Source organism: Halichoeres trimaculatus, unplaced genomic scaffold (assembly GCF_033239565.1).
Source record: "Halichoeres trimaculatus isolate MK-OKI-2021-1 unplaced genomic scaffold, fHalTri1.1 fHalTri1_scaffold_7, whole genome shotgun sequence".
Lineage (NCBI taxonomy): Eukaryota > Metazoa > Chordata > Actinopteri > Labriformes > Labridae > Halichoeres > Halichoeres trimaculatus.
Genome location: NW_027437185.1, coordinates 32,350,928 through 32,375,344, shown reverse-complemented (window position 1 = coordinate 32,375,344; position 24,417 = coordinate 32,350,928). Strand labels below are relative to the sequence as shown.

General features: G+C 38.5%; 1 protein-coding gene across 2 annotated transcripts in view; it reads right to left on the bottom strand.

Moving 5' to 3' along the window:
* Positions 1-24,417, bottom strand: part of pde6a (phosphodiesterase 6A, cGMP-specific, rod, alpha) — a 74,060-nt gene that overhangs the window by 23,262 nt on the left and 26,381 nt on the right. For both annotated transcript variants that reach the window (XM_074673821.1, XM_074673820.1), the window contains 8 exons: positions 20,778-20,930; positions 17,310-17,399; positions 13,541-13,681; positions 11,322-11,396; positions 11,181-11,245; positions 8,979-9,045; positions 8,069-8,116; positions 1,177-1,326 (listed from right to left, as the gene is read on the bottom strand). In XM_074673821.1, the coding sequence (XP_074529922.1) occupies positions 1,177-1,326; positions 8,069-8,116; positions 8,979-9,045; positions 11,181-11,245; positions 11,322-11,396; positions 13,541-13,681; positions 17,310-17,399; positions 20,778-20,930 (789 nt within the window). The remainder of the gene's footprint in view (positions 1-1,176; positions 1,327-8,068; positions 8,117-8,978; positions 9,046-11,180; positions 11,246-11,321; positions 11,397-13,540; positions 13,682-17,309; positions 17,400-20,777; positions 20,931-24,417) is intronic.

Sequence of the window (24,417 nt, the reverse complement as noted above, 5' to 3'; positions counted from 1 at the left end):
AACAATATCTCAAATGAATAAAAATGAGCTGAAAGAAGAAAAAAGTCTTATTGGATCTGCCCCTTCTCTCATTAAAATACTGTCAGCCAGTATCTCTTTTAACTTTCCATTTATTCTTTCTGATAGTAAGAGGAAAAGCAAAATGATCCACAAACATAAGTGCTCATTTCTATAAAACAAAAGAAAAACAGAAAAAACAAAAACAACTTCTTATTTTAACTGTTATTCATATGTTTTTTTCTTTTCTGTTGAAAGGTTTAGATTAGATTAGATCAACATGTAAAACAGAGAAAAAGAGCAAGGAAGTATAAACCTCAACATTCTACCATATCCATCTGTTTTTTTTCTTTATTTTTCACATTAAAGAGAGGGTACTCTGTTTTCCCATTTTAAAAAATAAATAGAAAGTAATAATTTTGGATGTTCCTAAATTTGGGCAGATTTTGAAACCTCTGCCCTAAAAATAGTATCAGATCTGCACAAAATGGTGATAAAAACTTTCCTGACATGTTGGAGTTGTGAGCCTCAAATACCAAGGTGTACCCACAGCTTTGCCCCTAGCTTGGCCAATCAGAGCGAAGGGGGTTTGAGCCTTAAAGGGACAGCAGCTAAAAGAGTTTTTTAAAACCAGTGTCAGATTAATCATGTGAAGATGCCATGGAGGCGCCTGAGGGACAGACTAACTAAGCCTAGAAAAATCATGATACCCCCTCTTTAAGTCTAACTCAGTAATGAAAGACATGATAATATGACATGATAATTGTTTTTTGATTATAACAAGCAGATACTTTCCCCCTGTGTGTGTGTGTGTGTGTGTTTGTAAACACTGTCACACTCAATCCGTAAAAACATCAATCCTAAAAACTCTTCGAAGAACATTTTGGTGAAGGTGGGGCTGCAGTAAATTTAAACCAAATCCAATTCAAAAGTTAGAATATGGTTCGTGTTTCTAAATGCTTTGATTTGGGAGCAGCAGAGGAGGATCAAGCTGTCATGTTGTGTATTTAAAATGAATCCTGAGGAGCGAGGCAGAGAGAGGAACTTCAGTAAAAAGCCTCAGGGCCCAGAGATAAATAATGCAGACGCTCTGAATGGCCTGAGTGTATTTATAAACCAGTGACTCAGTGCTGCTCACACACACACACACACACACACACACACAAACAGAGCCTTTACCTCCATCAGTGTTTCATCCATTTCATCAAAGGGTTTCCCATCTTTCCTATTATAGAACGTGGCCACTCCCACGATCTCCTCTTTCTTGTTGACGATTGGCAGGGACAGGACGTTCTTAATGGTCCAGCCGGAGTCGTCCAGAGGCTCTTTCTGCACACACACACACACTTTGCATCATAATAATGCTGAATATCCCTTCATACAGCACTGTTAGTGACCCTTCATGGCTGTAATCAGGAAAGCAGCAACGCGTGAGGAATGAAATGTGACCATCCTCATTCAGGGGAATGTGAGAGACCATCAATAATTCACCTGCTCACTTCCCCTTAAATCTGAACATCCTGCAGCAGGCTTCTTAAAATAAGTGCTTGTTGAGCTGCTGCCTCACAAACAGCGTGAACAAAAAGAGGGAAACAAAACAACAAGGCTCCCTCAGATTACCTGTCAGCAGTTACAAAGGACTGGATGCATTAAAAACACATATTCATCCTTCACTGGAGGAGCCTGTAAGTTTCACAAAAACTGGAGGAAAACTTCCAGAGGATGTTTGTTTCTTCGTCATGGGTTTATGGATAAACACGCAGAGTTATTTACAGCAGATGAACAATCTTTATAGGGGAATAAAAGCAACACACACAGAAAAAATAGAAATCAAACCAAGCAGAAACACACAAAAAAAAACAGAGAGTTAAAGATTGGATTCTTTGGAGGAGAATTATTTAGTGTCCAAGAGCCACACAGGTAAAAACACAAACCTGAGATGGTTTACACGCTACATATCAGAGATCAATGCTACAGACTTCTACTGCTTGTAAATGCTGCTGTTTCTAAAGGTTGAAGTCTCTGAACCTCATTGTTCCTGAGCTGTAAGCCGCATCAACGCTGACAGGCTGTTTGTGTTGTTTTTAATGGTCTGTTATGGCCTACAAAACTTGTGATGCAAATTCAAGGTAAACAAAAAAAAAGGCTCACATGAACTTAACACAATATCACACAAACTACAGCAGCTCTCTTTCAAAGTTCAAACTACTTTGTTTTTTACATTATTTAATTAAAGATGCTATGAGGAGGATCTGTTTTAATTGCACTCCCTCGCCACCTTGTGGCCCGGAGTCTCCGCACACTGTCGTAAATTATTTTTAGCGAGTTGTGTCTTTGTTTTTGAATTAAACAGAGATCAGATCAAAACATTTTTTTTTTTGTTTAAGACAACTTTTTACTGGATACAATGCGCTGAGGTAAGGTATTTATCAGTACAGTTACATGGCGATACAGTTTGAAACGTGACATCAAGCAAACCATCCATATGTTAGCCCAGTGCTCCTACGTATCTATAGGCTAACATGACAACAAGTAAACACTGTCAGTTTGGAAGATAGTGAATCCAGGTTATGTCCTGCTAGTCATCTACCAATCAGAGCTAACGTAACCTCAGTCTTCATTTTGTTGATCGACTCTCAAGTTTGAACAGACCACTGCAGAATAACTGCTGACTGTGGGTTGGAATGAACATTATCAGTTTAGCCCCTGTGTTTTAGAGTGATTCTGTATCACTCTCCTGTTTATCTGTCTTCTGCTCTTCTGTCCTTTTTCTGTCTGACAGTTAGACTCCAGTGTCCACCATCACTACAGAATTAATCACAGAAATCCTTTTTAGTTGAGAATTACACAGATCTCTGTGTTTTATGTCCTCTCACTTCTAAACTTCATCAGCCGGTGTTGTGTTGTCATAGAGACCTTGATCACTCCGGTCCTGGTCAACCCGATCAGGAAACTAAGAAGTAGCACTTTAGAATAACCTGTAAGCAGTAGGGATGGGTACCGAATTAGGTACTTTTTTAGGTACCGACCGAATTCTGTCAAAAGTATCGAGTACCGATTCACGTAGAATCAAAAGGTACCATGTTTAGGCACCTAAATGCATCCTTGTGACTGCGAGGAAGTGGAAGAGTAGGTAATTTTCCATGCTGGACATGAACACAGCATTACAGGCAAGGTTATAATAGTTAACTAAAACGAAACTAAAAACGAAAACTAAAATTTAAAATACATTGCAGTTAACTCAAACTAATAAAAACTAGGAAAGAAAACAAAAACAATAAGTAAACTAAAACTGTATCTTGTGTTCACAAAACTAACTGAAACTAACTAAAATTATAGACGAAATTCCCTTAGTTATAGTTTTTGACAATGTTAATAGCCTTTAGGATTTAAATTAATCCAACACATTTTCCCAACCAATTTTACGACAGTTTTCGGCAGTTGTCAGCGCCGTACGGCACCATCATAGCGACGAACTGGGACATGCTTGTTTACTGCACTGACTGGCTGTGCGCTGTGCTGCGACGAAACGTGGTGGAGCAATAAATTAGAGCATCTGTAGTAGTTTAATTTCATGTGAGTCTGACTTTAATTGTTTTTAACTCTGTCTTTCTTGTTAGAGTCCAAGTTTCTAAATATTCAAGCTCATATTATATTGTTTTTTATAGTTTTAGTTTATATTAATTTTATGTAATTCAGGTTAACATTATTTTTATATAATTTATGTTTATATTTTTTATATTAAGTTTATATTATTTTTGTGTGAGCAGTGAGCACTATGTTGAACTGGAAAATAAACAGTATTAAAAAATATTTACTCTGACCTTTTTGAATCCTGCACCTGGTTAATAAGGTATGAAAAACTAAAACTAAACTAAAACTAAGCCTTGTTGCAAAACTCAAAACTAAATAAAAACTAGAATGCCCACTATAAAACTAATTAAAACTAAACTGTAATGGAAAATAAAATGTCAGAACTAACTAAAACTAAATTATAATGACAAATCCAAAACTATTATAACCTTGATTACAGGGTTATATACTGAGCAATAAATACGTTCAATTGAAAAAATGTATACTTTAGGATTAAAAAAAAAGATATTTTTTACCACATAAACACAAAAAAGTACCGGAAATTGGTACCATTAAGTACTGGTACCGTATCGTTTCAAATGTGAGAGGTACCCATCCCTAGTAACCAGCAATATTGGCGCTGATAATCTCATTTTAAAGTATGGATTATAATCAGGCATATATAGATCACTTTGAAACTTCTCACAGCTTCTTTAATGAAACATTATTCTTTATTTTAACGTAAACATAGTTTACTGTATCTTTTTATCAAGCTGTGTTAAAGTCTTGGTTCTGATTGGTTAATACTAAAACGCAGCAGTCAGTTATTTCCCACTAGCAGACTTGTTATGAAGACCACACGATGGCTCAGGTTTCTGCTCATTTCACTGACTCTGCTGGACTATCAGTGATTAAACTTATATGCTAAAAGAAGTGCAGTTAATTAGATGTCCTTGTGTGTTCAGTAGTAAAAAATGTATGGTGGCCCTGAGGCACAAAACTCACAGGGCAAAAAAAGAAAGAAAGAAAACAGGAAAAGGGGTTCCTGACTTAAACTACTGAAGATTAGATGAAAACACTGTCCATTTTTTTGACTCAAGGACAAACGTTGTGCTTTGTGATTTCAAAGTATTCGCTCTTTGAATCATTGGCTTGGAATGGGGTACTGACCCCTGAAAAAAGCATTTTTTGGTTGTAGTTTTTTTTCTGTAGTTCACGTATTTATGTCACTAATACTTTGTATAACAGAAGCCCAACTGAACAAGCTAGTTTACACAAGGCTTTAGCCTCTTTGCACTGGAAAAACTGAAATTGTATCAAGTGTTTTTTTTATCTTATTTTCGGTAAAAATGCCTTTTTAGACCTAATATGAACCACATTCACTTGGCCAATCCAGAAAAATGTCTTATTTCAAGTTATTTTAAGACAAAATGAGGTCTGAATTGTTTGTAACAAGTAAAAAAAAAATCAGCCAATGGAACAAGAAAATTTTGCAAGAAAATTTTCTTAAAACTAGAACAATGTCTCTACACAAGTCACCTTTCTCTTGTTCCACTGGAAGATTGATTTATTTTATTATTATTATTTTTTTACTTGTTACAAGCAATTCAGACCTCATTTTTGTCTTTAAATAACTTAAAACAAGACATTTTTTCTGGACTGGTCAGGTGTATGTGGCTCATTTTAAGTATAACAAGAGAATTTTTACTTAAGATACAACAAAAAACACTTGATACAATTTCAGTTTTTCGCAGTGTGTTCATGAGTTTAGAAGCTTTGTATTGAAATAATGTTAAATGCCATCTTTGCTGTTAGGTTTAACACATTCAGTCAATATAATGACCTTCATCAGGTTTTTAAACAGTAGTTTTGTCACGGAGTAAATCTGAATGAGGTTAGGATGAATCATCATGAGGCAGCAGGAGGACAACGCTCAAGATCAAAACTTGAAGGTGACTCCAAAGCAGGAGCTTCTGCCAGGACCAACATTACAGTCTCCACAATCAGACAAAACTGTGCAGCAATAACATGACTTCACATCCTCTTAATATCATCACAAAACAGCTCCTGTATCCCAGTGATCTTGGGCAGAAATCAAAGTGGAAAAAGGTGATTTCAGACCCGAGGATGGAGGGTCAGGCAGAAAAAATGGTCACCACTGAATCAGTATAATAAGGACAGATATAATAGGATCCTTACAGCCCTCAAGAAACTAATTTAAACCAAGAGGAGCAGTGAATGAGGAACATACCATTAATTCAATTAGGACTATACGACTGAGTCCTCCGTCTGATGGTCCCTGGTGGACTCCTATACCACACAAGGGCCCGTTTTACAGCAATAAAAGCTTTTTAATACATTAATCTAACATATACTGCTGCTTCTATTATATTCAAATCATTCCCAAGAAAAAGCTTGTATGTGATGCAATTACTGTAATCTGACTGCCGAATGCTAATGCCGCCTATTACTTTATTAAAATCTGATTAGAGATAATGAGGAGATATCTGTCTTATCGCACAGAAACAACTGGTGAGAGCAAACATTAACATCCTGCTGGATGGTTTCTCCTCTGGATAAATAAATGCATTAGAGATAATAATAATGTGGTGCTGGGCTTCACTTTGAACAGAAGCTTCTGTGAAGGAAATAAATGCAAATTTTCAATCAGGAGCGTTCTTATCGTCTAATGTGAAACAATAAAACAGCTGGGTGTAATAATGGTTTGTATCAGCGCTGTCAGAGAGGTGTTCAGTAACAGCAGCTCCATCACTAAACTCCACTGGAACTCTCTTTAAACTCGGGTCAGAGACGTAATACCTGTTTTATTATACAACATTCACTTTGTTTAAACTTGTTTATCCCTTTACTGTGATTTTATAAGCTTGCTTTAGCAGCTTTAAGCATCTTCTTTCAAAAGGTTTCTTCTGACCATTATCAGGAAGCTTTTAGTGTCTTGTGTGATGCAGGTAAAATTGCATATTTCCATTGTTGAATAGAATAAACTCACCTCTTTTTCAAAACATGTAAATAGAAATGAATTTTTTTTTCTTTGCAACTCTCTGCATCTTGGTGTGTCTCTCTGTGCAACTTCCTCTACATCTTTCTGCATCTCCTTCTGCATCTCTCTGTACCTCTCTCCCTGCATTTCTACCTGCATCTCTGTGCATATTTCTTTGCATTTAGGTGTATCTCTACCTGTATCTCTCTGCATCTCTCTCTGCATCTCTCTTTTCTCCCCCTGCATATCTCTGTATCTCTCTCTGCATCTCTCTTTTCTCCCCCTGCATATCTCTGTATCTCTTTCTGCATCTCTCTTTTCTCCCCCTGCATATCTCTGTATCTCTTTCTGCATCTCTCTTTTCTCCCCCTGCATATCTCTGTATCTCTTGCTGCATCTCTCTTTTCTCTCCCTGCATCTCTAAATGCATCTTTCTCTGCATCTCTTTTTTCTCTCAGTATTTTTTTCTCTTCCTGCATCTCTTTCTGCATCTGTTTTCTCTCCTTGTTTATCTATCTGCATCTCTCCCTGCATCTCTCTCTGCATCTGTTTCTGCATCTCTTTTCTCTCTCTCTCTGCACCTCTCACTGCATCCCTTTTTACTCTCCATGCATCTCTCAGCATTCATTTTCTCTTTGCTGTCCCTGCATCTTTATCTGAATCGCTCAATGCATTTCTTTTGTCTTTTTCTCTCCCTGGATCCCCCTCTGCATCTCCTTTTTCTCTCCCTGCATCTCTTTTTTTCTACATCTCTCTCTCTCTGCATTTCTTTTCTTTTTTTTCTCTCCTGGGATATCTCTCTGCATCTTTTTTCTCTTTTCTGTCCCTGCATCTCTATCTGCATCTGTGTTTCTCTTCCTGCATCTCATCCTGCATGTTTTTTTCTCTTCCAGCATCTCTTTGCATCTCTTTTTCTCTCCCAGGATCTCTCTCTGCATCTCTTTTTTCTTTTTCTCTACCTACATCGCCAACTGCTCCTGTCTCTGCATCTCTTTTTCTTTCACTGCATCTCTATCTGCATCTCTCTGCATCTGTGTATCTCTATATCTCCCCCTGCATCCTTCTGTGTATTTATCTTTGCATCTTGCTCTTTATCTCTTTGTTTCTCTTCTTTTATATCTGTCTTCCTTCATCTCTCTTTGCATCTCTATATCTCTCTTTGCATCTTTGTCTCTGCATCTTTATCTGCATCTCTCTCTTTATCTCGTTATTTTTCCCCTTATATCTCTTTGCACATCTCTCTCAGCATCTCTGTCTATCTCTCCCTGTATCTCTTTTTACATCTATCTGCATCTCAAAATTTTGACTTTGGATCTTTAATTTCTCCTATTTTGCTTCTTAAGTACCATTGTTTTGGTCATTGTTGAGGATATGTCAGCCATTGTTGTTGTTGTTGTTGTTGTGGAGGTGGAGGTGGTCAGATCACTTTTGTGACTCTTGCTGTGTCTTGTTTTCTCCTGAGCTGAGCTTCTTTAAAAAAAAATTCAGCTTTCTCACCTGGAAGTTGAAGAAGTCATCCTGAGCAGCGTTCATGATGTTGCAAATCTGTTGAAAACATGGAAATATGATTTATCACAGCTGGATGACAAAATTAAAGCAATTTGCGAGGCTGTGTTTTGAACAAAGCAATGCTGAAAGTAGAATTTTTAAATCCACTGAACAGTCTGAATCGTTTGGTATTATCACAAAAATAAACTTCTTCTGGTTTGGAGGAAATTATCAGAAAGAATAAATCTCCCTCTCCTCTGCTCACACAAAGAGCTCCAGCTCCAGGTTTTTGGGTCTGAGTGACTGTTTGTCATTTTCAGGAGTTGACAAGAAGTTTTATAGCTCCACAGGAATCCATTCAGAAGCTCCCGTGTCACATTCAAAACCATTAGTGTCAATCCCACACGTCTTTCTCTCTCAGATTTATGAAGAGCTGGCTCTGTGCAGAAGTTGAGCTTCCACCTCTTACCTGATGTAAGAGAGGAAAAAGGAGAGCATTTGGGATGACGGTGGAGCTGAAAAATGACACATGCCCAAAAGGATGAAAGGACAGGGGAGGAAGGATGGACAGGAAGCAGCAGATGGAGGGATAGATGGATGGATGGATAGATGGATAGATGAGCGATGGCAGGCTCAGCGGTTTGGGGAAAGCTCAGTGTGATTAATTATAACGGCTGCAGAAATTACAATTATACATCAGAGCGGCGTGAGGCTGAGCACCTCTCATTTCCACAAGCGTGTGCACACTGACAACTGTATAATAAGGCCTAATGGCGTTCTGCTCGTCTGACCACCCGCAGCTTCCAGTGAAGGTTTTCTGTAATAACGACGCTTTAAAGGACACTGCTCGAAACATGGCGCCTGCACAGCAGAAAAGTTGTCTGAAAGTTTGAGAGAGGAATAAAAAGGGGACACTTACAAGTCCAGTTTCTGCGACATAGGTGGGTAAACCAGTACACAGGACCCAGTGATCTGCAGGAGGATTACTGAGGAGGAACAGAGAAATACAAACATTTATCAGAAATCCCTGAATCTGTCTGTAAACTGCACAAAACGGTCTGTCCTGAAAAAAAGCACCAGCTCTTTATGAGACTTGCTGAAATGATGAGGTCATCACATGAGGATCTCCTAACTGGCCTCAAACACCAAGATCTGCTCATAGCCCCGCCCCCTGACAGGCTTCCAGAGAGCTGGCCAATCAGAGTGAAGGGTGTTTGTGGAGCAGGGAGCCTTAAAGAGACAGAAGCTAAAGCAAAGCGTTTCAGACAGAGGCTGAAATAAGTTTTGAACATGTCAACTTTTTTCTCACTACATTTGTTTTCAGAGATGTAATTCAAACAAAACTTCTACCAGACATTGGTATTAACTCAAATAATCCACACATGAGAGGAAATCATGACATTCAAGTCCATAAATAACGATTATGTGGATTCAAGTTCAATAACACAGGAAAAAAAGTATTGAACACACCATGGAAAGGCTTGAACTTGAACTTCCAATTAGTACAAACCAACATCAGCTGGGCTAGAGCAAATTGATGGTCCTATAAAAAAGGTTGTTTTTTCACCAAGCAGTTAAATACCACACACCTCATGATGGGTAAAGGCAAAGAGCTCTCTGAAGACATTCACAACCTGATTGTTGCTCAGCATCAGAATGGAACTGGTTACAGACTTATATCAAAGCACCTGAATATTCCAGTCAGCACCGTTGGGGCCATTATTCACAAGTGGAAGAAGCACCACCTTACCATCAACAGGCCACACAGGAGCTCCTTGAAGATTTCTGACCAGGGAGTCAGAAAGATAGTCAGAAGAGTACTCAACGAGCCAAGGACCACCCTGAAAGTGCTCCAGAAAGACTTGGAGGCAGCAGGTACATTTGTTACAGAGAAAACAATAGGCAATGCACTCCACCACCATGGCCTCTATGGACGCTCAGCCCGCAAGACTCCATTCCTCAAGAAAAGGCACGTTGAAGCTGGTTTAAAGTTTGATAAACAGCATCTTGACAAGCCTGTAGAATACTGGGAGAATGTTTTCTGGTCAGATGAGACCAAAACTGAACTTTTGGGCTGTCATACTACAGACCATGTTTGGAGGAGAAATGGCACTGCACATCAGCCAAAAAACACTACACCAACAGAGAAGTTTGGAGGTGGAAGCATCATGGCATGGGGTTGTTTCTCATCTCATGGTGTTGGCAAACTTCATATAACTGACGGAGCAATGAATGGAGCCATGTATCAGGAAATTATTGATATGAATCTGCTGCCATCCACCAGGATGATGAAGATGAGATGTGGCTGGACCTTCCAGCAGGACAACCATCCAAAGCACACGACAAAGTTGACTCTCAAATGGTTTCAAAAAAAGAAAATCAATCTGTTAGAATGGCCTCGTCAATCACCTGACTTAAATCCAGTTGAAAATTTGTGGAAAGAGCTAAAGAAAAGGGTTCACCAGAGGGCACCAAAGAACAATCTGTGCAGAGGAATGGGCCAAAATCACACCTGAGCAGTGTGGTCCATTAGTTCAAACATACAAGAAGCTTCTGGAAGCTGTCATTGCAAACAAAGGCTTCTCCACTAAGTATTAGATGAGTCTCAGTCAGCGTGTTCAATACTTTTTTCCTGTGTAATCGTACTTAATTCCACATAATCATTATTTATGGACCTGAATGTTGTAATTTCTCTTCATGTGGAGCTGCCAGAATCTGTATGCACCTTTAAGATGGCGCAGGTTGTAAAGAGGTCTAAAGATCAGTCTTAATAATAAAGAATTGGTTAAAAAAGGAAGTCAGATTGTGTCATAGCCGATAATAAACAGTCCCAATGTCTCCCTTGATTTCACGCCTCAGTAAAGATCTTTCTAATGCGATTATGGTCTTAATAGTATCAAGTCTGAGTTATCTGTCAACAAGGATTGAGGCCTAACAAGCATATCAACCCTCCAACCAAATCTGCTCTCTTCTAGTTTCAACGACAACAAACACAGGGAGCTGCACAGCTCGCCTCAAGGAACAGGAAGTAATGAGCGATCTCATGGTGGCCACGTCAAAACACTTCATATCACATTAAAGGTTTTTAGTGAGCTTTGATTGCACGAGCGCTGTGACTTACGGGATGACTTTAATGTCTTCTTTGCCATGGAGGATGTAGTCGATCAGTTTGTAGAAGACAATTTCCTAGAGGTAGAGAGATGCGAGTTTTAACAGGAGGAATGCAGGAATGAGTGATAACTAGAGGTGAATGTTTGCTCACTCTGCCATCAGGAGTTTTAGGTCCATCATACGGAGGAACCTCTCCCATCAGAACGGGCCACAGGTCGAAAAACTCCTGTGAACACACACACAGACAGAATGAAGGATTCTGATGCTGCAGTTTAGTAATTCAGAAGAAGTATCTGTGAGTTAACAGCTGACAGCACTCAGCCTGAAACTGCCAAAGCCAGCAGCCTTTAATGGCTGTCTAATATCTCTGCTCCCTCCGTTTTTCAAACTGCTGAGTCACTAGTTTTTGTTGATTCTTTAGGGCTTTATTCATGAACATGGTTGTTGTTTCCAGACAGCCATCTGTGCCGGCAGACAACATGTGTTTGTTCTCAGTTAACAGGTGCTGGGAATCAACTGCAGCTGCTTGTAATTAGGTGACAGCCAGAGCCAATAAGTAGAGTTTACGACAGCATGTTAGTTATGACAAATACTCCGACAGCGTACAGAAATGATAAGTATTACTTCTTTTACAGAGGCAAAGAGCTGAAACAGGAAAGAAACTGAGAAATGAGTCAGATTAGACAAATAAAACACAGATTCCTTTTATCACTCTGCTGGGATAAAAACAGGATTACGTGATTTATAATCAGTGAGTTTGAGAATTGTAGTTTGTTGTTACCAGTTTTCCCCATGTGCTAAAGTCTTAGGATTTTAAGATGTGAAGCTCGGGTTATGATATAAACCAAATTAAATCAACATGCCATGGTTAGTTTTTTCTGATTTGAATCTTAACTGTAGAGTTTGCATGTTTTTATCTGCTCTTTGGTTTCCCTCAGTGTTGAAACATCAAGTTGTTTGGTTGGTCACCAACTTGCACTGGTGCCTGTATGTGCCCTGGATTGGTTGCTTCTTTAAATGTTAGCTTTGTGATTGACTGGAGACCTGTTCAGGGAGAACCTCCCTCCAATATCCCAAGATTCAATGCGTGTGAAAGCTAAAGATGGCGGACACAGCCTAACTCCAGAAGGAGTTCTGTTTCATCCAGTTGTGAAGGACTTCTGGCAACAGCTATGTGATTGTATCTCTAAAACAGTGAAGAATATTTTGTTTACCTGAGAAAAAATGTGTTGTTTGGGCTCTTTTTTTAAGTAATAATTTTTAACTTAATATTATTTATTCATTTGTTTATTTGTCATTATTTTTAACTTAATTTTATTTATTTATTTATTTATTCATCATTATTTTTTACTTTATTTTATTCGTTAATTTATTTGTCACTATTTTTTAACTTAATTTCATTTATTATTTATTTATTTATTTATTTTTCATTATTTTTTATTTAATTTTATTTATTAATTTATTTGTCATTACTAACTTAATTGTATGTATTAATTTATTTCTCATTATTTTTGATTTGATTTTATTTTTTGATTTATTTGTCATTATTTTTAACTTAATTGTATTTATTAATTTATTTGTCATTATTTTTAACTTAATTTTTTTTTTTCATTATTTTTTATTTTATTTATTTATTTATCTATTATCCATCGATTGATTTATTTGTTTGTTGGTTGGTTTTTTTTTATTTCAGAAATATATGAGTCTAAAAATGTTGTTTGCCGCTCAAAATATTTTGAACAAAAGAAAATAATACCATAATACCATGACCATAAAAACATCCTGTCATATTTTTCCCATATCGCCCCCTAATGGGGAACATTTTCTTCCAGTATCATATGGTATTGTGAGACACCTGAGGGACAGGTCAGGTTTGATTTCATCAGTCAGTAATAATAACCAGTAGGTTGTCTGACCACACTTAGTGACTGTTTGTTGTTGTTTTTTTAGCTTCTCCTTTTTTACCACAGAATTAATGAAAGTGTTTTTAAGAGCTGCTGGTTCTTGGTCATTTTCTCAGGGTCACAGTTTGGACGTCTCTGCTTTAAAAGCCTGTTTCCTTCTTGTGTTGTAAATCATCTCCTCTGATACTTTCCCTAACAGCAGCTCCACTCATAAACCTACAGTAAAGGGATAATCAGTCTTGTCACTGATGGTCTTATTTGTTTTTGTAAGTCATAAAGAGACATCACTTTTAATTTCAGCCTGTTTCAGACTCAGTTAAAACTCCTCAGAGAGGTTTTAGGGACCACTCAGAGGAAACCTCAGAGCAGAGCAGATGCTGAGGACTCTGCTCACTCATCTCTTCATTTCTCCATCGTTGTATTTGTGTTAGCTCACCCCTGACTCCATCCACCTGTGAAAACCCACCTTGGTCTTGGTCATGTCCAGCAGACCCACAGAGTAGCGGTCACAGTTGAGGAAAGCCCTGACTGTGTACAGAGCTTTGTGAAACTGCCTCTCGATGTCTGTCAGCTCCTCGAACACTTTGCTGGCCGACCACAGCAGCACCTGGAAAACAAAAAGATGAAGCACTTTGAACATTTCATCATTTTTGTTGGAGTCTTATTGGATTCGGCTTGAATCGCTTATATTGAGGTGTGCATAAGTTTAAGGCAGCTTCTTTTCTTTATAAAGAGATGTCACTGGATGCTAACTAAGAATAAATTATCTGAGTAGACACAGCACAGAGAGTTTCATTTAAACTAGACTTCGTATCAGTAAAAACCCAAATATCTGGCACTTTTAAGGAGTTAGCTTAAAAATAATTTTTGTCTTTAAATGACTTGAAACAAGACATTTTTCTGGAATGAATGTGGCTCATATTGAGTTTAACAAGATAATATTTACTTAAAATAAGAAAAAAAAACACTTGTTAAGATTTCGTTTTTTTGCATTGAAGTTTTAAAAGAGGAGTTCATTTTTCACAAATCATCTCTGCATGTTTCTTCATAGCAAAGCATATAGACTTATACTATTATTATTCATTAATATCCCAAACCACAGTGTGACCTAAAATAATTACACCATTTTGCACTAAACTCTACATCATAGGAGTGGGGATGGGGATCGAAAACCAGTGCCTGTTTAGAATCGATAAGAAATGTTTTAATCCATCAATATCGTTAGCCTTTGTGCTTAATGATTCCCTTATCAATTCTCTACATTGTGCCGGAGCTGCCGGGCCTCACATCGACTAGTCTGCTGCAGCTACCTTAGCTCAACAGTTAGATAACGTTTCCTAAGAAAACTCTGATTCAGGATTTACAGCTTGAAGTTTTACTGAAGAACTGACTTCATTAAGAAATGTACATCACTCTCTCTCAGGAGATTCATATTCAGTACATTCAAAGTGGTATAAATCACCTTATTTACCAAAATAACAAAATAGCGCAAGCTTGATGCTAACGTATATGGGGAAACTGCATTGATATGCTATCAGCTAGCATACATCAGTACAACTTCAGCTTCAGAATAGAATTTCAACTTTCATCACAGAAACATATCACATCAACTCTTTGTAAAAAAAAAAAAACTGAGAATTTCAAATGTTAAAAGCTAACAAGTGATTGACAGGCTCATGGCTGACTTTATAACTATGGAAAGCTTCCAAACAACTTAAACAATTGCTATAACCACTATGAGACACTAGATGGCCTACTTGAATTATTAATATATTATAACACAGTACATCAACGTCACATTGTGTGGAATTTTTACCTGTTTCTGTATAATTATGCCCAGAAATATCCAGACTCAGGGACCAATTACATTTTATTCACTTACAGTATAAACTCAATTAAATGTTGTTTATCCACACGGGAATCCATAAAGAATCAGATCGATAAGCAGAATCGATAAGGACATCGGTATTGACAAAATCTTATCAATTCCCATCCCTACATAGGAGGAGAGGAACAAAAAGAAAGATTTGCCTTTTGGGTTAACCTTAGCATATTATTCCCACTTTAACAGATGAAAATAATCAAATGAGATAGTAAGATTTGCATTATTTTTTAGTTGCATTATAACACAGCACACTGTAAGTTGCCAAACTGTGCACATTTATAGTTATCTCCATAAAAAACCCAAAACCTCACTTTGACTTCTTCAATTCTCAGAGTTGAGGGTAATTAACGGTTTTGATTAAACACTGTAGAGGCTCCGTTTGGATTTTAACCCCTTCAGACCCTGCGTCCATTGGAATGGACATGACATATTTGTTGCTCTAAACCATTAAAAACACTGTGATTGAGTCATGTCAGTATTTCTGGTTGCTAATTGGATCCCAATTGTCCAATCAGAATCAAATTATGACTTTGAACATGCTCCAAAAAAGTAACAGACATCAGACAAGACAAGCATGGCTGAGCGGCTGAAGAGAGGGAAGAGTAGGTCCCCATTTTCAATTAAAAATACAAATTTATGTTCATGCAAGTGAAACAAAATTGCTCTGAGACTAATCTTAACTGTTAAAAGTGACAGTATTTCAAGTTATTTTGACTGCAACTCTTATAATTATTTAACAGGATTTTTTAAAAGTTTGATGTCCATTGCAATGGACAACAGGACTTAGTTGATGTTCGCTAACAGTTCTGTTTAGGGTCAGTATGCAAAGAAACAATACACCTTTTAGCTTTTCAAAGGTAAAGTTTGTTATCACAGTGTTGTTAATCTTGTTTACAAAATGTTAAATGTATATATTTTTGTACATAATGCTCTTGTAGAGTATAAAGTCGAAGACTTCCTTGAACGTCTCTTAAATTGAGTTATCTGAACTCGACTCCTTGAATTCAGGAAATGAGGCAGATGAGACCAGTGAAATAGATGGTGAGGTTAGAAATGAAGTATTTCTAATTCAAAGTATGAGTGGTAGACCCAGTATGTCTCCAGAGCCCACAGTATGTCTCCAGACCAACTCAACGACAGGTTCAGGATTTGATGCCTCTACCTGAAGTGTAGTACGATATGGTTGACCACATGCCAAATTATGATGACAAGAAAGAGGCCACCAGATGCAAGATGCCAGACTGCACAGGAAAAACACACGTCTTTTGTGACAAGTGCACCATCCACCTGTGCTTTGTACCACACCGAAACTGCTACAAGGCTGCTCATCAAAAATAAGAATATATGAAAACATGCACAAGCTTGATGTCTTCTCCAGGGCACGTTCCAGTTCCATTTAAAGTAAATGTTTGATCAGTTCATATAACCTACAAAAAAAATATGGTAATGTATTGGAAGTGATAGTTTACTGAAGGCAGAACTGATTTCTTAGATTATCTTATCTACAATCATACATCATTGAGTTCATGTTCAGATCGGGTCGTGGCATCTACCTCTCTTCCTGCAGGCCCTGGTTTTCCTGGTGGTTAGCTCACAGATGTTCACTACCAATGCTGGAATACATCTCCCAAGATTATTTGCATGTTCAGAGATGCAGACAGTCTCAAAAATAACAATCAATCAATCTTTTATCATTTTCATAAGTATCAAAATGAAATTGTGTTCAGCGCTTTCATACACTGTATAGCAGGAGGTAGCTATAGCCTTATAAAGTGCAAAAATGGTGCAGTAAAGTACAAAAATGGTGCAAGACCCTTCTCTAAAATAAAGTAAAGTAAAATAAAGTAGTATATAGGCAGACATCCAATTTTTAGGTAATACCTGATTTATTTCTATGTACTAAGTTTTCATGTCATTATACGCTCATTTAGTCCTGGCGTCCATTGTAGTGGACATCAAAAAAACCCACTAAAAACACGAGTTGTCAAAAAATAAAAAAAATCACTTTGTTTCTATGTTAGAGAGGACTTAAAATCCGTTGGACAATTTTTTTTTTGCCCAGCAGAAAAAATGCGGGTCTGAAGGGGTTAAGAGTCATACCACCAGTTGAGTTCATGACTTTCTTCTTTTGAACCAAATATTGACTAATTAAGACTCAAAATAAGTGAGTCCATGAACCTTTCTTTTCCTCTTCAAAGTGATGCTTAAGAAGCTCCAAATCTGAGCTGAAACAAGGTCATACGGAGGCACTTTCTGTAAGCCCAGCAAATAAACTCTCTGATTAAACTCTGATCCAGGCTTTAAGGGGAACGTGCATGAGGTGGTGAGGGAAGAGTTTTCAGGGTCTCACCTGTCCTCTCCTGGTCTCACAGTTGTGCAGGTAGCTCAGGTGGAAAACCCTCAGCAGCAGGTTGGCAAAGTTCAGATACTTGTTCAGAGCCTGGAAGACAGGAGCACATCACGAGTTATGTCCCCTTAAAAGTCGACTTCATGTCCTTCAGTCACAGCAGACGACACATTTTAAACTGCAAACGTGTTTTTTTTCAGCCAGGATTTCTGATAGCTCAGCGTGACCTGTTAAATTACCCCTAAAGGTTACTCCATCTCATTTTTCATGGCACAGAAACACATCAAGGCGGCAAAAATTGAGGTCTAAAACTTCTGGCTTTACAATATCAGGAGATCAACTTCTGGTAATGTGAGGTAAGATTAAATTCTGGTTGGGGGTGTATTACAAAAATTTCACATCTCGCTGGCTGTGTGATAACATTTCACATCACTCTCTGCCTGTTATGGCTGTGACTGTTCGTTTCATCCGTTTCTCGTGACTTTCTCGTCGCTGTAGCCAAATGTCTTTGCACCCAGTGGAAATCTCTCCCTCCAAATGATTTCTGACAGGTTCCTCTGGGCTGAGAAACACGTTTAAAAATCAGAACTGTTAGTGATGATTTGGAGCATGAATTAAGTGAATTAAAAACTTTTACCCATGAGGCTGAATCTTTAAAATCAGCTGTTTTCAGGGTTTATTTCCAGGATCAGGGGTGTACCTACAATTTATGCGAACACAGGCAATTTCCAGGGGCCCCAAAACATCTCTTATAAACTGATTTATGAAGGTTTTTATTTTCTTCTCATGCTTCAAAAAACATCAAAATGTTTAATCTTTCATGATTGTTTTGGGTATTCCCCCCTTTTCTTCTCATTCAATGGTCTATTCCATATTTCAACACATGTGGAAAAACAGATTCAATAAGAAAGTGGTATAAACCCCTTTGTTTTCTTATTTTCTTTAAGTTGCAAGTACAAACAATATTACACTTAGATCTGAGATAAACACATAAGACTTTTAGGTCAAATTCAGACCTTTTGAGTCGATGATAAACATTGAAAAAATCAAAATACCTTTTTGGATAAATAATTTACCGGGGGACATAAATATGGGGCACCAATTGTAAAGTTGCACACACTGTAAATAACAACATTTCTCCACATTTAGCTCCAAAACATCACTTTTTCTGCAGATTTAGAGAAATATTTGAGAAAAATATTTGTCAAGCATTATATATTAATGTTGAATATTTAATCTAAGTTTTAAATGTTATATCTCAATGTTGAATGTTATTTATAAATGTTATAAATGAATGTCCTGATTCTCAGTATTTGGCAACATTTCTAAACATTTAGTTTACATTCTAAATATTTTGCTAAGACTACATATTTCTCGAAGATTTATGAATATTTTCTAAGGTTTCTAAATACTTAGTAAAGATTTCTTAGTCTTCAGCAAACATTTATAAATATTTTGCAAAGATTTTAGGATATTTGCTAAAATTTTTTAAAATATTTATTCAAGATTTGTAAATCGTAGGCTAAGATTTCTAAATCTTGAGGTACGATTTCCAAATATTTAGCTAATATGCAAATTCAATCTCCTGCCTGCTAGGAGTACCAAAATAAAAGTTCGAGGAAGCGATCCAGCCAAGCAGATTTTAAGAATCCTAAACACAGTCGTCAAAATGAGCCATTAGAAAATAAACGTACCAAGTGCTGTGATGGTACTGTTGAAGATCCTGTGGCTGACATCAAAGAAGTAGAACTTGACATTCTCAAAATCACTTCTTCAAACTTTTATTTTGGTGCTACCCAGCGGGCAGGAGTGTGAATTTGCATATTTGCTAAATATTTAGAAATCTTTGCTTAAGATTTAGAAATGTTTGCTTAAGATTAATGAATCTTGACTAGATATTTAGAAACCCTAGAAAATATTTAGAATTTGATAAATATCCAGTCGTTAGGCGCTGCCCAAGTAGCTGCCTGTTGCAGCAGCTCTCTCATCTTTGTCCATTTCTTGTAATTTTTTTTCGTCTCTTTTTCGTAATCTTTGTATTTTGAGTGGATCATCACTTTGTATGGTTCGTTGTCGGTCACGGACACCAAACTTTTTGTGGCTTCGGCGATATTTTTTACTACTTTTCTCCTGTGTTTGTCTGGAGATCCTACATGTAACCATGGCTGCATTGTTTACATACGAAATTAGCTGTTAGCAGCCTGTAGCATGTCAATGCTAACTAGTGTAGGGCTTGATGATTTCCCTCGAGCTGAGGAGGAGGAGGTGAGGACGACGTGCTGGTTCTTGGATGTGAGCTGGGAGGTGACGACGTGGACCTGTCCTTCCATCCATCGTTGTTGGGAACGTGGGATCTAGCCCCGGGGGATGGACAAGCTAGCCGTGCTAACCCAGCGGCATCGTGCTGTTCACGGACGTGGCTGACGGAGCTGACATCGGACGCCGGCCCCACATTGGAGGAGCTTCGCCTGCTGTGAGCAGACAGGATCCAGGAGACAGAGACTGAACAGACTGCTGGGGAGGCTCAGTCCTGGACCCTGTGGAGGTGGAGACTGGCTGGGCTGGAGAGTGGTGGACGAGTGGTGGACGGGATGTCGTCATCTAATTTCTTATGGACCTTTTTGCACTTTCTATATTCTTTCTTACTTTTGTTTTCTTAAATGCTGCGGTGACTCCTGAATTTCCCCTTGGGGATAAATAAAGTATTTTCTATTCTATTCTATTCTATTCTATTTAGAATCAGGACATTCATCTACAATATTTATAAATAACATTCAACCCATATATATAATATTTGAAAAATATTACTCTAAATTTGCAGAAAAAGTGAGGTTTTTTAGCTAAATGTGGAGAAATGCTGTTATTATTTTAGTGTGTGCAACTTTACAATCAGTGCCCCATACATAAAAAATATATTAACTGGAATATTGTGGAAAAAAAAACATGATAACTATAAATATCACCTTTTTCAGTAGATTTTTTTCAGTTTCATGTTATGCTTGACATTTACATATTTTCTTTACTGAATTATTCTATTTAATATTTTTCAATGTTTTTCACTTCATACTTTCCTGTTTGCTACTGTTACTCTGTAAATTTTCCCATTGTGGGACAAATAAAAGAATACTTTATCTCATCGTATCTTATCTTAAACCTGGTTCTGTAACCAGTAAATTGAGCTGTCAATTAACTGTAAAATATTTCAAACACAGGACAAAATGGTTTAAATTACGTATTCACCTTTTTCAAAATCTAACTAAAGTTCAGAAGTTGAGGAAAGCATTTATGTGTGTTTCGTTACCATGTACAAAGTTAACACTGACTCATGCCTTGATTCTCAGAGAGAGACAGTGGACCCAGGGGAAGGCCGGTCTAGCTCTGAGGACATGGGGGCTCCAATGACTGGGTTTGCCTTGGGCCCCCAAACGACTAATTACGCCCCTGTCCAGGGTAGGTGACATCAGTCGTTACCTCCTCATCCTTGGCGGTGAAGTGCGGCCCGTCCAGCTTGTTGACGGCCATCATGACAGCCACCATGTCTTTACCGTTCATGATGGGGACGGCCAGGACGTTCTTGGTCTGATACTCGGTCAGCTCATCCACGAAGCTGCTGAAATGAGGGCTCTGGGTAAAGACGGAGACAAAGACAGAGTTTGATGGTCTTTAATTGCCCGCTCTTTGCCCCGCGCACACCCAAACTTCCAGACTTTTATGAGCTCCCCTCTTTACTTCTGTCAGTAAACGCTGCCAGCAGAGGCCCTCCATTATCTGAAAACTTCAGGCCCTTTCTGTTGCACTCCACCTACTGCTCCTCCCGTACAACAGGGGTCATCAATCGTGTCCCTCCAGGGGTGAGGCGGAAAGAGAGCAGCTCATTAACTGCAGAGAAGGAAGAGAAACCTGCAGAGAGCGGCCCTTAAGGGAGCCGAATTGGTGACACGGTCCTTATTTGGGTAAGACGAGCTGGGACTATTTTGATTTGACTTTCTGGTTTAAGACGGAAAGACACACACGTTGGTGTCACTGAGTCAGAAGAGCTTGAGACAGGATCAGTGATTTTATCCTACAACAAAGTGCACAGTAAAGTTAAGGATTATGGGTTGACTGAGCAAGAAGTTTTGAGGCTAGTGTTTGTTTCTGGGGTTAACAAACTTTTCAGTGAACAATTATTTGACTTTAATAACTATAAAGGTGTTTTTGACCAACAGGAACTAAAAGGATCACAGGAACTTCATGGTACCTGTGGCCCACTGTTTTCACACAGAATCAAAGACCCAGATGATGAAAATCAAACGAGCGGCGCAGGAGAAAAAAATTCTTGTAGTACAATGTCAGACCAATCGAGGGAAGTCAAACAAAAAAACAAAGGTCATTCAGCAAAAATGACAACGTAGAAGAAGACACAACAGCAATGGTTGCGTATCAAGGGATAAACTGCAGTCTCCTCTCTCCTCTCTCCTCCACAGCACCAGGATGTCACGAAGCGACAATTGTGCTCAGAGGAGAGAGGAGGGAGAGCAGACTGTCAGAATAAAACACTTGTGCCATTTCCTTTAGAGTTTTATTCATGAGGTTAGGGGAGAGTAAAGAGTGACAGGATTTCTATTTTCACTGAAATCTAATAAATAATATCTTCCTGAGACACAAAAACTAGGTTATATTAATAAGAGTTTAGAGTTCACTATCAGACACGGCTCTCAATAAAGGCTACTGTGTTTTTTTCCCTTTAATACCTCCAGGTTGGATTCCCTTTTGCCTTCAGAACTGCATTAATCCTTTGTGTCATCGATTTAACAAGGTCCTGGAAACATTCCTCAGAGAGTTTGGTCCATATTGACATGATAGCATCACACAGTTGCTGCAGATTTGTCGGCTGAACATCCATGATGAAAATCTCCCGTTCCACCACATCCCAAAGGTGCTCTATTGGATTGAGATCTGGGGACTGTGGAGGACATTTGAGTACAGGGAACTCATTGTCATGTTGAAGAAACCAGTCTGAGATGATTCCAGCTTTATGACATGGAGCGTTATCCTGCTGGAAGTAGCCATCAGAAGATGGGTACACTGTGCTCATAAAGGGATGGACGTGGTCAGCAACAATACTCAGGTAGGCTGTGGACTTTAAACCATGCTCAGTTGGTACTAAGGGGCCCAAAGTGAGCCAAGAAAATATCCCCCACACCATTACACCACCACCAGCAGCCTGAGCCATTGATACAAGGCAGGATGGATCCATGCTTTCATGTTGTTGAGGCCAAATTCTGACCCTACCATCTGAATGTGGAGCAGAGATCCAGACTCATCAGACCAGGCAACGTTTTTCCAATCTTCTATTGTCCAGTTTTGGTGTTGCTGTGTGAATTGTAGCCTCAGTTTCCTGTTCTTAGCTGACAGGAGGGTCACCCGGTGTGGTCTTCTGCTGCTGTAGCCCATCTGCCTCAAGGTTGGACGTGTTGTGTGTTCAGAGATGCTCTTCTGCAGACCTCGGTTGTAACCAGTGGTTATTTGAGTTACTGTTGCCTTTCTATCAGCTCCAACCAGTCTGTCCATTCTCCTCTGACCTCTGGCATCAACAAGGCATTTTGTCCCACAGAACTGCTGCTCACTGGATATTTTCTCTTGTTGGGACCATTCTCTGTAAACCCTAGAGATGGTTGTGGGTTAAAATCCCAGTAGATCAGCAGTTTCTGAAATACTCAGACCAACAACCATGTTCAAAGTCCCTTAAATCACCTTTCTTCCCCATTCTGATGCTCGGTTTGAACTGCAGCAGATCATCTTGACCATGTCTTCTACTTTGTATACATGTATTTTTGCTCATGAACTCATGTATGTATTCTTTTTATTCCCATATTTATCTTAAACATAGTTTTATCCTTATCTTTTAGAGAAAGATATGGTTTACTAATTTTTTTAAGGTTTTAATCTGATTTTAATGGAGGGTACCTCCCCATCTTTTTTGCCTATTGCTGCTGTGCTGATGGAACATGGAGCACTTCAATGTCTTAATATTTCAAATATATCTTTTTTATTTATCCATGCTTTAAAGTTTTTTTTTCCTGTTCGTAGATTTTCCCAACACACAGATGTTTTTTTTTTAGCATTAGTTGTGACAGACAAAGTGAACATGTGGGCAGGACTTAATTGCAATGTGTCTCATTGATCTGAGCATCCGAGTCAGTCAAGCTTTTAAAATAACCTCACGCTCCTTTTCCTTAAACATGTGCACCGCTACGGTTTTATTCTGCTGCTGCTACAACATGCAAAATCAACCCACTCACCTCCTGACTCTGCACAATTATGAGCTTTAGCAGATTTAATGCTTTTGTATATGTGGAGAGTGACGCGCCGACATGTTTCTCCAAGTTCAGAGCTGCTCTGTGTCAATTTTCTTTACTTTCTGCATCAGTTGGAGAAACAGTAAGACGATTTGAGCCGCCATCATCACCACAAGCTACATGCTAAGTTAATTAATCCTCCTTTGTGTGTTTTAAAGTCTCAAGTTGTGTCCCGGCCTGCAGCAGAAGAAGCAGAATCCTGATCCAGGATCTGCAGAGTACAGTAGCTGATTGCATGGATTACAGATCACCCTGTTGAAGAGGTCTGGGCAGTTTGACAGCTTGTTATTGGGTGACCTTTGACCCTTTAGAGCCTGGAGAAGTTTTTATCCTGCTTGTTATCCTTAACTGAAGCTCTGAGCTGACCTTTACCCAGCAGCTCTGCTCTTAAAGCGTGGGTATGAAATTTGTTTGGTGTGAATAAAAACACACCTGAAGTCTTCATGCACAAACAGGGTCAACGACAAACCAAAAAAGGAGTATGATGGATTAATTTAAAAAGTGAAAATGGTTAATTTGTGCACCAAACTGCTAAAGAAATGATCTAAATATAAACATTTTGCTCCTTGGTTTAGAGCACATTAAGTGGATTTCAGGGAGTTTCTGCTCGAACTGCAACAATAGAGTGTAACAGAGCAGATTAAAGGTGTGCCACAGTGCTGAGTCTGTGGAAATGGCTCAGGGCCTGTGTGACCTCAACGAGTAATCTGGGATCGCTCTAATTCAGGACAGATTAACCGGCTTCATCTGCAAACCTCCCCCACCTCCCT